Genomic DNA, 15,151 nt, shown 5'->3' on the forward strand with positions numbered 1-15,151 from the left:
AATTGTGGGATAGCATCCTCCCACAACGAAAAAGCACATACAAGCTGGAAAAACAATAGTTGAAAATCTTCAATAGATAATTATATCCATGTTTGGTTAAAAGAAACCTTACGAACAAAAAATAGAAACAATCATTAACCTGACCGGTCAGGGGTACATGAAGTTGTCACTTAAGATACAGTGAAAATAATAGTAGTATTACTCACAAAAGTCCGTATTCTTGGTCAAGGCCTAATGAACCCCGCTACCTGCGCAGCCTTATGAACACAGTAAATGTGGCTAGATCCTTAGCAGGTAAGTAACAGAGTTGTAGAAGGCCTGAGCAGATTACCAGTATTTCATAGAATGCAGGGTTTAATACATGTTGGATTCAGGCTCTGATGTATGTACTTTCTGATTGCTGTTCCCCCGCCGAGGGTTGTTGTATGATAAAAGCAGCTGAGCGACCATATTCAAAACAGATCGATATACTTGGTCTAACTTTTAATACTACTTGAATAGGTGACGATACCTGTATTACTTGTGTGCTTGTCTACTAACACACACTTAGTACTTTTGCTTCTGGGATATTAACTGTGGCTGCATTGAATACGCGATGCTATTGGCTTTGCTGATAATTATGCCTGCATGATGAACTTGCTATAATACCAGCTTTGGCTACAGCATATACTCTGCATGATCAATACTACTTTGCTTAGCAATCTATAGAGGGGCATGAGACACTGTCGTATCTATTATCTGTTGTGCACTAATTTACAATTGTGTCCTACTATGTACATATCTGGGGGATCCGCTAATCAGTCTACTTAGATCCCCTTCGAAAACCTGCCCAGCGTTACTCCCCTTCACAGGGGTGCTGTGTGCAGCTGGGTGTAGTTTGACTGGAGTGGTCCCCTTAGGTATACGTTAGTTACACTGTACATACATCAGAGCCTGAATCCAACATGTATTGAACCCTGCATTCTATGAAATACTGGTAATCTGCTCAGCCCTTCTACAACTCTGTTACTTACCTGCTAAGGATCTAGCCACATTTACTGTGTTCATAAGGCTGCGCAGGTAGCAGGGTTCATTAGGCCTTGACCAAGAATACGGTCTTTTGTGAGTAATACTACTATTATTTTCACTGTATCTTAAGTGACAACTGCATGTACCCCTGACCGGTCAGGATAATTATTGTTTCTATTTTTTGTTCGTAAGGTTTCTTTTAACCAAACATGGATATAATTATCTATTGAAGATTTTCAACTATTGTTTTTCCAGCTTGTATGTGCTTTCTCAGTGTGGGAGGATGCTATCCCACAATTAAAATTGCAAATTTGACTAAACTGAGTGATATGAGCTTATTTCTTCAAAAGAGTGCTGAATTCCCTGTCTTTAGATCAGGATTATAATCCTGAGGCTCCCTTTCTTGCCAACCCATATCACATTTGTTAAGGGTCTGCACCACTACGTCTCTAACACAAACTGAGGCTATTGTGCCTGTTTGATAAATTTCGAAAACAAATTTTCAAATTGTTAATAAGCTCCTGCTTGCAATTGCGTCCCCACCGTAACGTTCTTGATTTTATATATATATATATATATATATATATATATATATATATATATATATATATGTGTGTGTTATATCAGAAATCTTTTGCAAACATATTTACATGTCTCTAAGTTCCTTTTTTTGTTCTAAACATTATTGTCTTTCATATCTCTGTGTTTATTTATACCACTATATGTATATATTGTAAATGTATTGTTATTCTGAGCAGGAATAATTGCAAATATAACATGTAATCAGAGTATCATATGTATTTATTTGCAATCAATGGAAATTTTAAGAGCTGGGCCAGTTTTCTCTCTGTACCTGTGTAACCCCTCCTGATGCAATGTATTTTTAAAAACCACCCCTACACAGGTGTTATAAAATGGGCTGGCATATAAGATTACATTTCTTACTGAAAAAGAAATTCAAGAGAAGGAATAAATACACTGAAAATAGCATGACAGTAAATAGGCGATTTTAATTTCTGCTGTATCTGAATCATGACAGTTTAATGTTAGGTGGGCTATCCCTTTGAGCTATCAGTTTAAGATTATATTGAATCAAACATCAATTCGAATTTTTAAATCCTTGTCTAAAATATTACACTGTGTGTCCTAATGTCAGCATCAATGTTTATCTTTAATTCTAAATTCACATATACATACTTTCAAAGTATAATACACAATGTAACAAATGGCACTTACAAGTTCTGATGAGTGATCAATGACACAAGTATCGAGCAATTTGATTAGTTAGTGATAGTTTAAAATGTATGCTCAGATCAACAATAGAAATAACACCCTAAGGTGTGTAAATAGGGGCACTATCACAGATAAAGAGTAACAATATAAGAAGTATAATGTAACAATAGATATCACCAAATTTAGGAAGATATCCTGTGCATATACAAAAAGGCTGGTAGTCTAATCATATAAACAGTAGGAAAGAGTTCCACGAATACATAACATATGCTAAGTGTTAAATATAAATGATAGTCCAATGAATATCCAGTGTCGTGCTACATAAGTGTAGAAAGGCAGCTCTCCTCAAGGTATAAGGCCGTCCACATCAAGTTATTCTATAAGAAGATAGAGAAGGCGCCACATAGCATAATTCTGTGTGATATGTCAGGAAGATAATTCAAACTCTGATACACTCACGTTTTGTGAAGCACCAAGATGTGGTGCAGGTTGGGAGGACTGGAACCTTAGAGTTGTCCGGTAAAACTCTCCTCTCAAGCTCCCAGGAACCAGGTCTCAGTCCCTATATGATGAGTGATGAAATTGTAACCCTTGGGGATCCACTTCACTGTTCCCACCTCCAAAAGGGATTAAAAAGCAAAAGAAGTCCAAAGAGGCAAAGTAGCAAGTTGCATAATAAGCAAGTGTTTTATTAACACATTAAAAACACAGCAACGCGCTTCTCAGTAACCGGTACTGTTTCTTCAGGTCCGCCCAGCCTGCACTACATCTTGGTGTTTCACAAAACGTGAGTGTATCAGTGTTTGAATTATCTTCCTGACATATCACACAGAATTATGCTATGTGGTGCCTTCTCTATTTTCTTATAGTTTAAAATGTATATTTGAATCAGATTGGCTGATGTCATAAATCATGTGATTATGCATATTCCAATCAAAAGGGGTTGAAAAATTCACTAGTATGTGGGTTGTTTAGGAGTTTGCTTCATAATTGGTGTGAAATGTGTTGTCAAAATTGGTGTGACGTGGCTAGTTGGACTTGTGGGATTTGTTCAGAAAAAAAATAAAAAAAATAAAAGTTAGCTATATTATGTTGTATATTTAATTTTTATCTCTATATCTATTAGTGCAACAAGTTTGGGGAAACACTTTTCAACAAATTTGTAGAAATAATATTGTCCCCTTGCTTTGTAATGAGAGACAAATTTGTAGCATAATCCATAAGTAGTAATGTATTTTTTATTTTTATTCCTATATCTACTAGTGCACCAAATGTGTAGCAATAATATTGTTTGATTTAGAAAGGGTATATAATTGTAACAGAGTTTCTAATTTACTTTTATTATGTAATATACTTCATTGTCTTGCAGCATCGAACATAAGCTTTCTGTGTTTTCAGACTCCCATTGAGTTCTATGGCATCCGCGGCTTCAAGGGTGGCGGATTGAAAACTAGGTACGCTGCGTCAGAAAACCCCTGAGCGTACCTGTTAAATTTTTGATAAATTGGGAAAAGTGTCAAATAGAGTTGAATGTGAATTCGAAACATCTGTAGTGACGCAAGCATCGATCTGCGTCGGATTGAGATCGCAGGATCATAGTTTACGTCACAAATTTCAACATTTGCCGATCTTGCCGCTTTGATAACTACGACGGATCAATCTTGCGACAAATACGACGCGGAATTCAAGCGTTTTTTCAGTTGGCACTTTGATAAATAGGCCCCATGATATTCTTTGCTGAAGAAAAATCTAGGTAGTTCTTTAGAGCACTACATGGCAGGAAATAGTGCTGCCCTCTAGTGCTCTTGCTAATGAATAACATTCATGCACAACTTCTGCCACATAGTGCTCCAGACACGTGCACACTCCTCAGCTTTCATCCCTGCTTTTCAACAAAAGTGACCAAGAGAACAAAGACAATTTGATAATAGAATTAAATTAGAAAGTTGTTTAAAATTGCTGCTCTATCTGAATCATGAAATAAAAATGGTGGGTTTTATGTCCCTTTAAATATGATATTTACTGTGTATATCTAAATGTAATGGTTTATTCCTATGTACTTAATATTAGACTTGTGGTGCATATCTGTAGGATGCATATAAGCACCTCCTTTCAGATGGGTTTATTAGTTAATATCTGCCATGAAATCTATTTCCCCCTATTCTGTCGCGCTGCGCCGTTGCTAGTGGCGCGGCATCTCCCTCTTGCTCGTTGCCTAGGGCTGTGTCGATTCTGGATGCGTGCGGCGCTGACATCATCGCTGCATGCTCCTGATGCCGGCCGGTCTTATGGCGCACGCATCCATACCTTAAGGTATTTTAACGGGCAGCAAACTATCTGTCACTGCCCAAGTATAGGTGCTACTTTGTGTACTCCTGGGAGTGATAGATCGTTTGCTGGACTGATATTTATTGTTGCTGAACCCTGCCTGTCTCACTACGCTACCTGGTTAACCCCTGCATTACTGACTGCTCAATTGTTGCTGAACCCTGCCTGTCTCACTACGCTACCTGGTTAACCTCTGCATTACTGACTGATCAATTGTTGCTGAACCCTGCCTGTCTCACTACGCTACCTGGTTAACCCCTGCATTACTGACTGATCAATTGTTGCTGAACCCTGCCTGTCTCACTACGCTACCTGGTTAACCCCTGCATTACTGACTGATCAATTGTTGCTGAACCCTGCCTGTCTCACTACGCTACCTGGTTAACCCCTGCATTACTGACTGATCAATTGTTGCTGAACCCTGCCTGTCTCACTACGCTACCTGGTTAACCCCTGCATTACTGACTGATCAATTGTTGCTGAACCCTGCCTGTCTCACTACGCTACCTGGTTAACCCCTGAAATTCTGGACTGTTTTACTGTTGCCGAACCCTGCCTGCCTGACCTTTCTCGTAATTTGCCTTGCGCTGTCCTGCCTGTGGTGAGTGCCGCTCTCCTCATTTGTCTAGTATTCTCTGCTCTGGGATATTCCCTTTCTTTCCGGCTCGACGCCGGGATAACAAGACTACTGGCCGAGTTCGGTCTGATAGAGGAGTATCCCACGAGCATTACAATTCTAGACCATTAGAATTCCTTTGCAAAGTGCACTGAATAGGACACCAGAGAGTTCATATATTATTCCAATTATAGTTTAGGTTGTTTAATTATACAGTTGCTGAAAACCATAGCAAATTGTTTATTGCACATACGTTATGATTGGATATTAATCAATTAAGGGGCATGAACACACAAATTTGTTTCTTGAATGATTCAGATAGAGCAGCAATTTTAAACAACGGTCCAATTTTCTTCTATCATCAATTTTTTTTGTTCTCTTGGTATCTTTTTTTTAAAAAGCTTAGGACTGTGCACATGTCTGGAGCACTATATGGCAGCAGGATTGCAAGAATGTTATCCATTTGCAAGAACACTAAATGGTAGCACTATTTCCTGCCATTTAGTGCCCCAGATCCTTACTAGGTATCTCTTCAACAAAGAATATCATGGGAACAAAGGAAATTTGATAATAGAAGTAAATTGGAAACTTTTTAAAATGTGTATGATCTGTCTAAATCACATCATATCCCTTTAAGTGATTAAGTGAAGGTGTGTAAAAATTCCTCCAAAAACTCATTTAAAAAGTCAAGTGTTAGCCCATGGATTTGGTTGGCTTAGGAAAAAGAGACCATAAGTAAAAAAAAGTTCTGTTCATGAATCCTGATAGATTGGGTTGGGTATCTACAGTATCCCACAAAAGTGAGTACACCCCTCACATTTTTGTAAATAATTTATTATATATTTTTATGTGACAACACTGAAGAAATGACACTTTGCTACAATGTAAAGTAGTGAGCGTATACAGCCTGTATAACAGTGTAAATTTGCTGTCCCCTCAAAATAACTCAACACTCAGCCATTAATGTCTAAACCATTGGCAACAAAAGTAAGTACACCCCTAAGTGGAAATGTCCAAATTGGGCCCAATTAGAAATTTCCCCTTCTTGGTGTCATGTGACTCGTTAGTGTTACAAGGTCTCAGGTGTGAATGAGGAGCAGGTGTGTTAAATTTGGTGTTATCGCTCTCACTCTCTCCCATACTGGTCACTGCAAGTTCAACATGGCACCTCATGGAAAAGAACTCTCTCAGGATCTGAAAAAAAGAAAGAATTGTTGCTCTACATAAAGATGGCCTAGACTATAAGAAGATTGCCAAGACCCTGAAACTGAGCTGCAGCACGGTGGGCAAGACCATACAGCGGTTTCACAGGACAGGTTCCAATCAGAACAGGCCTCACCATGGTCAACCAAAGAAGTTGAGTGCACATGCTCAGCATCATATCCAGAGGTTGTCTTTAGGAAGTAGACGTATGAGTGCTGCCAGCATTGCTGCAGAGGTTGAAGGGGTGGAGGGACAGCCTGTCAGTGCTCAGACCATATGCCACACACTGCATAAAATTGGTCTGCATGGCTGTTCTCCCAGAAGGAAGCCTCTTCTAAAGATGATGCACAAGAATGCCCTCAAACAGTTTACTGAAGACAAGCAGATTAAGGACATTGAACTATGTCCTGTGATCCAATGAGACCAAGATAAACTTATTTGGTTCAGATGGTGTCAAGCGTGTGTGGCCGCAACCAGGTGAGGAGTACAAAGACAAGTGTGTCTTGCCTACAGTCATGTTCTGGGCCTGCATGGGTGCTGCTGGCACTGGGGAGCTACAGTTCATTGAGGGAACAATAAATGCCAATATGTACTGTGACATACTGAAGCAGAGCATGATCCCCTATGTTCAGAGACTGGGCCGCAGGGCAGTATTCCAACATAACGACTCCAAACACACCTCCAAGATGACCACTGCCTTGCTAAAGAAGCTGAGGGTAAAGGTGATGGACTGGCCAAGCATGTCTCTAGACCTAAACCCTATTGAGCATCTGTGGGGCATCCTCAAACGGAAGGTGGGGGAGCGCAAGGTCTCTAACATCCACCAGCTCTGTGATGTTGTCATGGAGGAGTGGAAGAGGACTCCAGTGGCAACTTGCGAAACTCTGGTGAACTCCATGCCCAAGAGGGTTAAGGCAGTGCTGGAAAATAATGATGGCCACACAAAATATTGACACTTTGGGCCCAATTTGGACATTTCCACTTAGGGGTGTACTCACTTTTGTTGCCAACGGTTTAGACATTAATGGCTGTGTGTTGAGTTATTTTGAGGGGACAGCAAATTGACACTGTTATACAGGCTGTACACTCACTACTTTACATTGTAGCAAAGTGTCATTTCTTCAGTGTTGTCACATAAAAAGATATAATAAAATATTTACAAAAATGTAAGGGGTGTACTCACTTTTGTGGGATACTGTATGTATATACCAGGGTAGAAGGTGCCAGGGATGGGGTGTATTGGCCAAGTCTTCTTGTCAGTGAAAGAGTGAACCTTCAAGCTGGATAGTCTGAATTTTTTGCATTTAGAATTGTTCTTCATCTTAAATAATTGGCTACGAAGCTGTTGTGCAGCACATTGCTCTGCAGGTAGGAGATAATTATGTTCTGCCGGTATTGTAGTCTGCTCTTTCAAGAAATTATCATCCTTCTTCTGTTCTGAGATCTATAACTTACCGGGTGATCTAAATCCAAGTCTGGATCAAATTTGGTAACTAGATGGTGGCATTTATCCAGGTCAGAAATCTTAGTAGGAAACCAGTGAACTGAAAATACAGAGAGAGGAACAGTTATTAACGTTAAGAGCCAGATAAGATGGATCACTGGTGTAAACTGTTCACCCATGTATTTATCAATAAATAATGTTTTTAGCCTTTCACCTCTGGAGTGCTTGGATTATTGCTTCGTAATCTGCTGCATGGTCAAGACTGGATTAGTCCATTATAGTAGTACATCACTGCTGCCATAATACACACTGGCATGAGAACTATAAGCTATGATTATAATCAGTACCTGGACAATAAGCCACCATCCATTAGATGGTTCCAACCATTAAAGGACAAAGATCCAGTAGATATAGATAAATAAAGTAAACTGGTAATTTCTTTATCATGTATCAGTGAATCATAAGTTAACTAAAAAGAGGTTTTAATAATATTGAACTTGTAGTTACTTTAGTTTGAAATTCACATGATGTGAATTTGATGTGTAAGGACAGTTTTGTGAGCAGTCCAACAGTAAAACAGTTAATAAGAGCAATTAGCAAACACTACACATTGCAGACTGCTAGGTGTGTTTCCCTTATTAACTGTTTCACGGCTGGGCGGCATACAAAACTATCCTTAGAGGGAATATTGGATGTGAGTGAAAACCGTAGTACAATCTAGAATATGTCATGAATTTTTCTGGAACACACAGAAGCTCATTCTAAAACTTGTTTGGCCAATGATGCTCTGTTAGACCAGACCTTTGGAAGAAATGTCATGTGTTGTTTGGTACTAACCCACTAGGACCTGACAATGTCACCACAACAGTGTGAGAGAAAGCAAGATTTATTCTTAAAGGGTAGAACACTCAAACCTGAAATTTACACATTTCAAGTTTAATAGAATAATTTTTACCATACACATGTATTAGAAAAAAATATTGTTGTAGAAGTTATCAGATTCAGTGACAATGTTTACTGTGCATATAGGACACATAAATGCTCCTCCTCTACCTTCATTTCAGTTTTGAATTTTATATCCCTTTAATAGTAAATACATTTTGTTCACACCCATGGTACTAGAGGCATAATATTTTATGGGTGTATGTGGCCTAGCCTGTTTCCAGTTGTTATGTTTAGGGACAATTGTTGCTCTCCTTTCTCTGCCCAAACAGTTCCTGATTATAAATGACCAAATTTCTTCAGGAAGGGCAGCTGCCCTCAGTCATTTAGGAAAGGTTTCTACCTAGTAAAGATGGCCATACCTTTGTCCTCACGAGTGCTGCGTACATCCTCAGACACCCTCCGGAGAGAGCTCACTAGTGTGCTGAGATCCGAGCGGTGCACCTCACAGCGCACAAAGTATTCTAAGTCCTGGCTGGTAACTGACGACTTACTCCCATGACGGGTCTCCAGGTGCCGGATTTTGGCCTCAAATGTCTAAGAGATGACACAGACAAGAGTTCTTTATATCAAACACTGACTCAATACACAAGTTCCTCAGATCAAACACTGACTCAATACACAGGTTCCTTACATCAAACACTTACTCAATACACAAGTTCCTTACATTAAACACAAACTCAATACACAAGTTCCTCACATTAAACACAACCTCAATACACAAATTCCTTACATCAAATACTGACCCAATACACAAGTTCCTTACATTAAACACAACCTGAAGAGACAGAGTCCTTCTATTAAACACTAACAAGATACTTCCATTAAACATAATTTAGTCAAAGCACAGGTTCCTAACATTAAACACTAAGGGTTAGATTAAAAGTGGTGCACTCATTTTTTTTCCTGCTTGCGCACTAACTGCACTCAAAGTAAAAAATTAGCGTGGCTGCATTAGTGCGCATATTACAAGTTGAAGGCAAAAAGGTAGCGTGTGACTGAAAGACTAAGGCGCGCTAACTTCAGGACTTCGGATTAGCTGTGTGCATTTGGATCCTTTGTTAGGATCTGAATGCAGAACAAGGCAGCAGCTTTTGGCATTCAGCACTTTTTGGAGCCGGATTTATTCTTGTCAGAGTTCAACACACTAAGATGTGTGCAAATCTAGATCTTAGTGTGCTGCACTTTCACAAAAATAAACCGTCTAAAAAAAAAGAGTGCCACTAGCTGCTGCCTTCTTCCCCATTCGGATCCTAATGAAGGATCCGAATACACAGATCTACTTCGGATATTGTGACCTCGCTAACTCCTCCTCTTCTTCAATGGGGCAAGCTGAAGAAATGCCTATTAGTTATTACTCAAGCGCTAACCTGACACTGCACTAGATCAACTACGCTAAAGCTGAAGGTACTTTAGGAATATTACATTCCTATGTTCTTTTTAAATATACAGTGTATATATATATGATATAAATATAGTTTGTATATACATATATTTATAGAAATATATATTTAGAAATAAAAATAAAAATTTTCTATTAAAAAAACATTAAAACATGTTAAAATTGAATATAAATGATATTGCATGTTTTATGGTATTTGACTAGGAAGGGCTCAGAAGTGTGTGTACCGAGGAAGGGAAGAGTATCCCTGAAATTAAAACTACCACTTTAAAAGGACCAGCGAGTGCCTCCTTGACTGCATTTTATATTAAATGGCTGGCACACTGGCGGATCTTTCTTGGACTTATATATTATGTGTGTACATATGTGTATATATGTGTTTATATGTCTATATATGTCTATATGTTTGCACATACATATTTACAGATATAAAACACATAAGTACACAAGTATGGACATACAGACACATATTTAGACATAACCCATTTAAAACCATTTTATCAATATCAAATGTATTTTTTTTTTCTTATTAAAAAGTGTTTATATGAGTGTAATACTTCATTTTATTGTTTTTGATGTGTTTTGTGAAATTTATTTTTTAACCCTTACACGTTACTCCAGGCCTCAATTCATGCTAAATATTCTAGCTCAGTTTTGGCTTTCGCTTAAGTGCAACCTATGACTTTCAACTTGTAATATGAGTGCTATTTAGAGCGGTCGCAATATCAATGTAACTGAAGCGTTCTAATAAGAACGAAAGAGGCTGTCTAGCAGTGATTTCTGTATTTGCTGCAGTCACCCTATTAAGGGATCGCTGTGTTAACACAGTATTTGAAGCAAAAAATCTGAGATTTTGCATATCTAATTTGCATATCTTACCCAGAATCCTCTTTTGCATTGGTAACAATGTATATGGAGTTTTACTGGGGAAAAGCAAGCGGGGATACGTGTCTAGATGTGCTAGTTTCTTTTCATACACCTAGATTACGAGTTTTGCGTTATGAGCTATGCGGTGCTAATGAGCAGTTTTTTCTCACCACTCACTTACCTGCAGTGCCCTGCAGTGCTGGTATTACGGATTTTTACAAACTCGGCGTTAAAAGGCAAGAAGTGAGCGTAGAGCAAAATTGTGCTCCTTACAGCACTTCAATACCAGCACTGCTTAAGTCAGCGGTGAGCTGGTCGTACATGCTCGTGCACGATTTCCCCATAGGAATCAATGGGGAGAGCCGGCTGAGAAAAAGTCTAACACCTGCAAAAAAGCAGCGTAAATCTCAGTAACGAAGCCCCATTGATTCCTATGGGGAAATAAGTTTTGTTTACACCTAACACCCTAACATGAACCCCGAGCTTAAACACCCCTAATCTTACACTTATTAACCCCTAATCTGCCACCCCCGACATCACAGACACCTGAATTATATTTATTAACCCCTAATTTGCCACTCCGGACACCGCCGCCACCTACATTATACTTATGAACCCCTAATCTGCTGCCCCCAACATCGCCGACACCTACATTATATTTATTAACCCCTAATCTGCTGCCCCCAATGTCGCCGCAACCTACCTACAATTATTAACCCCTAATCTGCAGTCCCCAACATTGCCGCCACTATAATAAACATATTAACCCCTAAACCGTCGCACTCCCTCCTGTCAAACATTAGTTAAATATTAACCCCTAATCTGCCGTCCCTAACATCACCGCCACCTACCTACATTTATTAACCCCTAATATGCCGCCCCCAACGTCGCCGCCACTATACTAAATGTATTAACCCCTAAACCTAAGTCTAACCCTAACCCCCCCTAACTTAAATATAATTACAATAAATCTAAATAAAAATGACTATCATTACCTAAATAATTCCTATTTAAAACTAAATACTTACTACTTACTAAAATAAACCCTAAGCTAGCTACAATATAACTAATAGTTACATTGTACCTAGCTTAGGGTTTATTTTTATTTTACAGACAAATTTGTATTTATTTTAACTAGGTAGAATAGTTATTAAATAGTTATTAACTATTTAATAACTACCTAGCTAAAATAAATACAAAAGTACCTGTAAAATTAAATCTAACCTAAGTTACACTAACACCTAAACACTACACTATAATTAAATAAATTAACTAAATTAACAACAATTAAATAAATTAAATTAAATTGGCTAAAGTACAACCCCCCCCCTAAATTACAGAAAATAATAAACAAATTACAAGATATTTAAACTAATTACACCTAATCTAATTTAATAGCCCTATCAAAATAAAAAAAAGTCCCCCCCCCAAAATAAAAAAAACCTAGCCTAAACTAAACTATCAATAGCTGTTAATGGGCTTGCGGGGCATTACCCCAAAGTAATCAGCTCTTTTACCTGTAAGAAAAAATACAAACACCCTCCCAACAGTAAAACCCACCACCCACACAACCAACCCCCCAAATAAAATACTATCTAAAAAAACCTAAGCTTCCCATTGCCCTGAAAAGGGCATTTGGATAGGCATTGCCCTTAAAAGGGCAGTTAGCTCTTTTGCGGCCCAAACTCTGAAGAACGGACATCCATCCTCAAGGAAGCAGCAGAAGTCTTCATCAAACCGGGCCGAAGTCCTCAACGAAGCCGGGAGAAGTCTTCATCCAAGCTGGGTGAAGTGGTCCTCCAGACGGGCAGAAGACTTCATCCAGACAGCATCTTCTATCTTCATCCATCCGACACGGAGCATCCTCTTCAAACGAAGTCTTCTTACTGAATGACGGTTCCTTTAAGTGACGTCATCCAAGATCAGCCAATAGGATTTTTTCTACCTTAATTCCGATTAGCTGATAGAATTGTATCAGCCAATCGGAATCTAAGGGATGCCATCTTGGATGACGTCAATTAAAGGAAACGTCATTCAGTAAGAAGCCATAGTTGAAAGAGTATGCTCCACGCCAGATGTCTTGAAGATAGACCCGCTCCGCGTCGGATGGATGAAGATGGAAGATGCCGTCTGGATAAAGACCTGCCCGTCTGGAGGACCACTATGCCTGGCTTGGATGAAGACTTCTCCCGGCTTCGTTGAGGACTTTGGCCCGGTTGGATGAAGACTTCTGCCGCTTCCTTGAGGATGGAAGTCCGGTCTTCAGAGATTGGGCCGCAAAAGAGCTAACTTCCACTATTTTTTTACAGGTAAAAGAGCTGATTTCTTTGGGGCAATGCCCCGCAAAAGGCTCTTTTAAGGGCTATTGATAGTTTAGTTTAGGCTAGGGTTTTTTATTTTGGGGGGCTTTTTTATTTTGATAGGGCTATTAGATTAGGTGTAATTAGTTTAAATATTTTGTAATTTGTATTTTGTTTATTATTTTCTGTAATTTAGTGGGGGAGGGGTTGTACTTTAGCTAATTTAATTTATTTAATTGTTGTTAATTTAGTTAATTTATTTAATTATAGTGTAGTGTTAGGTGTTATTGTAACTTAGGTTAGGTTTTATTTTACAGATACTTTTGTATTTATTTTAGCTAGGTAGTTATTAAATAGTTAATAACTATTTAGTAACTATTCTACCTAGTTAAAATAAATAAAAACTTTCCTGTAAAATAAAAATAAACCCTAAGCTAGCTACAATGTGACTATTAGTTATATTGTAGCTAGCTTAGGGTTTATTTTATAGGTAAGTATTTAGTTTTAAATAGGAATAATTTAGGTTATAATATTAAATATAATTACAATAAATCTAAATAAAAATTAAGTTAGGGGGTGTTAGGGTTAGGGTTAGACTTAGGTTTAGGGGTTAATACATTTAGTATAGTGGCGGCGACGTTGTGGGCGGCAGATTAGGGGTTAATAAATGTACATAGGTGGTAGCGATGTTAGGGACGGCAGATTAGGGGTTAATAATATTTAACTAGTGTTTGCGAGGCGGGAGTGTGGCGTTTAGGGGTAAATATGTTTATTATAGTTGTGGCGATGTCCAAAGCGGCAGATTAGGGGTTAAAAATTTTATTTTAGTGTTTGCGATGCGGAAGGGCCTCGGTTTAAGGGTTAATAGTAGGGATGGGCGAATGTGTAAATTTTTGAATTTCGAATGTAGAACGAATGTTATTACCGAAATTCGAATTCTAAATCCGAATGTCGATAAGAACGAATATTCTTAAAAGTTCGAAAATCGAATGTTATTTACAGTTTTCGAATGTCACTTTCGAATTCGAATGTTTATAATTATATCGAATGTCCACATTCGAAATTTAGAATTTAACATTCTGTTTAACAAATACTATTCAGAAGTTCAATAGTTCATGTGGTAGGGCGGGAATCTAGTAAATTAATACATAATAGATACAAATATATACTTTTGAATGTTTCCATATAGAATATTGCATAATTCGAATATTAAATTTAAAGAAAGCATTAGAAATACTATTAAAAACATATAAATTCAAATTTTTCGAATTCGAATATAAATTCAAATTTTTTGAATTCGAATAGTGCATAATTCGAATATTACATTTAAAGAAAAAGCATTAGAAATACTATTACAATCTAAATTTGAATTTTTCGAATTCGAATACACGTATTGCATAATTCGAATATTACATTTAAAGAAAAAGCATTAGAAATACTATCACAATCTAAATTCGAATTTTTCTAAAATAATATTTTCGAATGTAATCGTAACATTAGAAACCGAACATTCGAAAATCGAATGTTAGAATGTTATGTAAACAATAGTTAATAGGTAGTTAATGGGTGTTAGTGTACTTTTTAGCACTTTAATTTTGAGTTTTATGCTACAGCGTTGTAGTGTAAAACTCATAACCACTGACTTTAAAATGCATTAGGACTCTTGACGGGGTAGGGTGTACCGCTCACTTTTTTGGCCTCCCTGGACAGACTCGAAATACCGGCGCTATGGAAGTCCCATAGAAAAAAGGGTTTACGAAGTTTACATAAGTCGTTTTGCGGTAATGCCAAAAAAGTCTGTACAGGGC

At 38.0% G+C, this 15,151-nt stretch overlaps 1 protein-coding gene across 2 annotated transcripts in view; it reads right to left on the reverse strand.

Moving 5' to 3' along the window:
* TH (tyrosine hydroxylase) overlaps nucleotides 1-15,151 on the reverse strand; it is a 120,060-nt gene that overhangs the window by 55,526 nt on the left and 49,383 nt on the right. For both annotated transcript variants that reach the window (XM_053688926.1, XM_053688925.1), the window contains exons 3-4: nucleotides 9,137-9,311; nucleotides 7,844-7,932 (exon numbers count right to left, since the gene is read on the reverse strand). In XM_053688926.1, the coding sequence (XP_053544901.1) occupies nucleotides 7,844-7,932; nucleotides 9,137-9,311 (264 nt within the window). The remainder of the gene's footprint in view (nucleotides 1-7,843; nucleotides 7,933-9,136; nucleotides 9,312-15,151) is intronic.

The sequence above is a fragment of the Bombina bombina genome, chromosome 7 (genome assembly GCF_027579735.1).
Source record: "Bombina bombina isolate aBomBom1 chromosome 7, aBomBom1.pri, whole genome shotgun sequence".
NCBI lineage: Eukaryota > Metazoa > Chordata > Amphibia > Anura > Bombinatoridae > Bombina > Bombina bombina.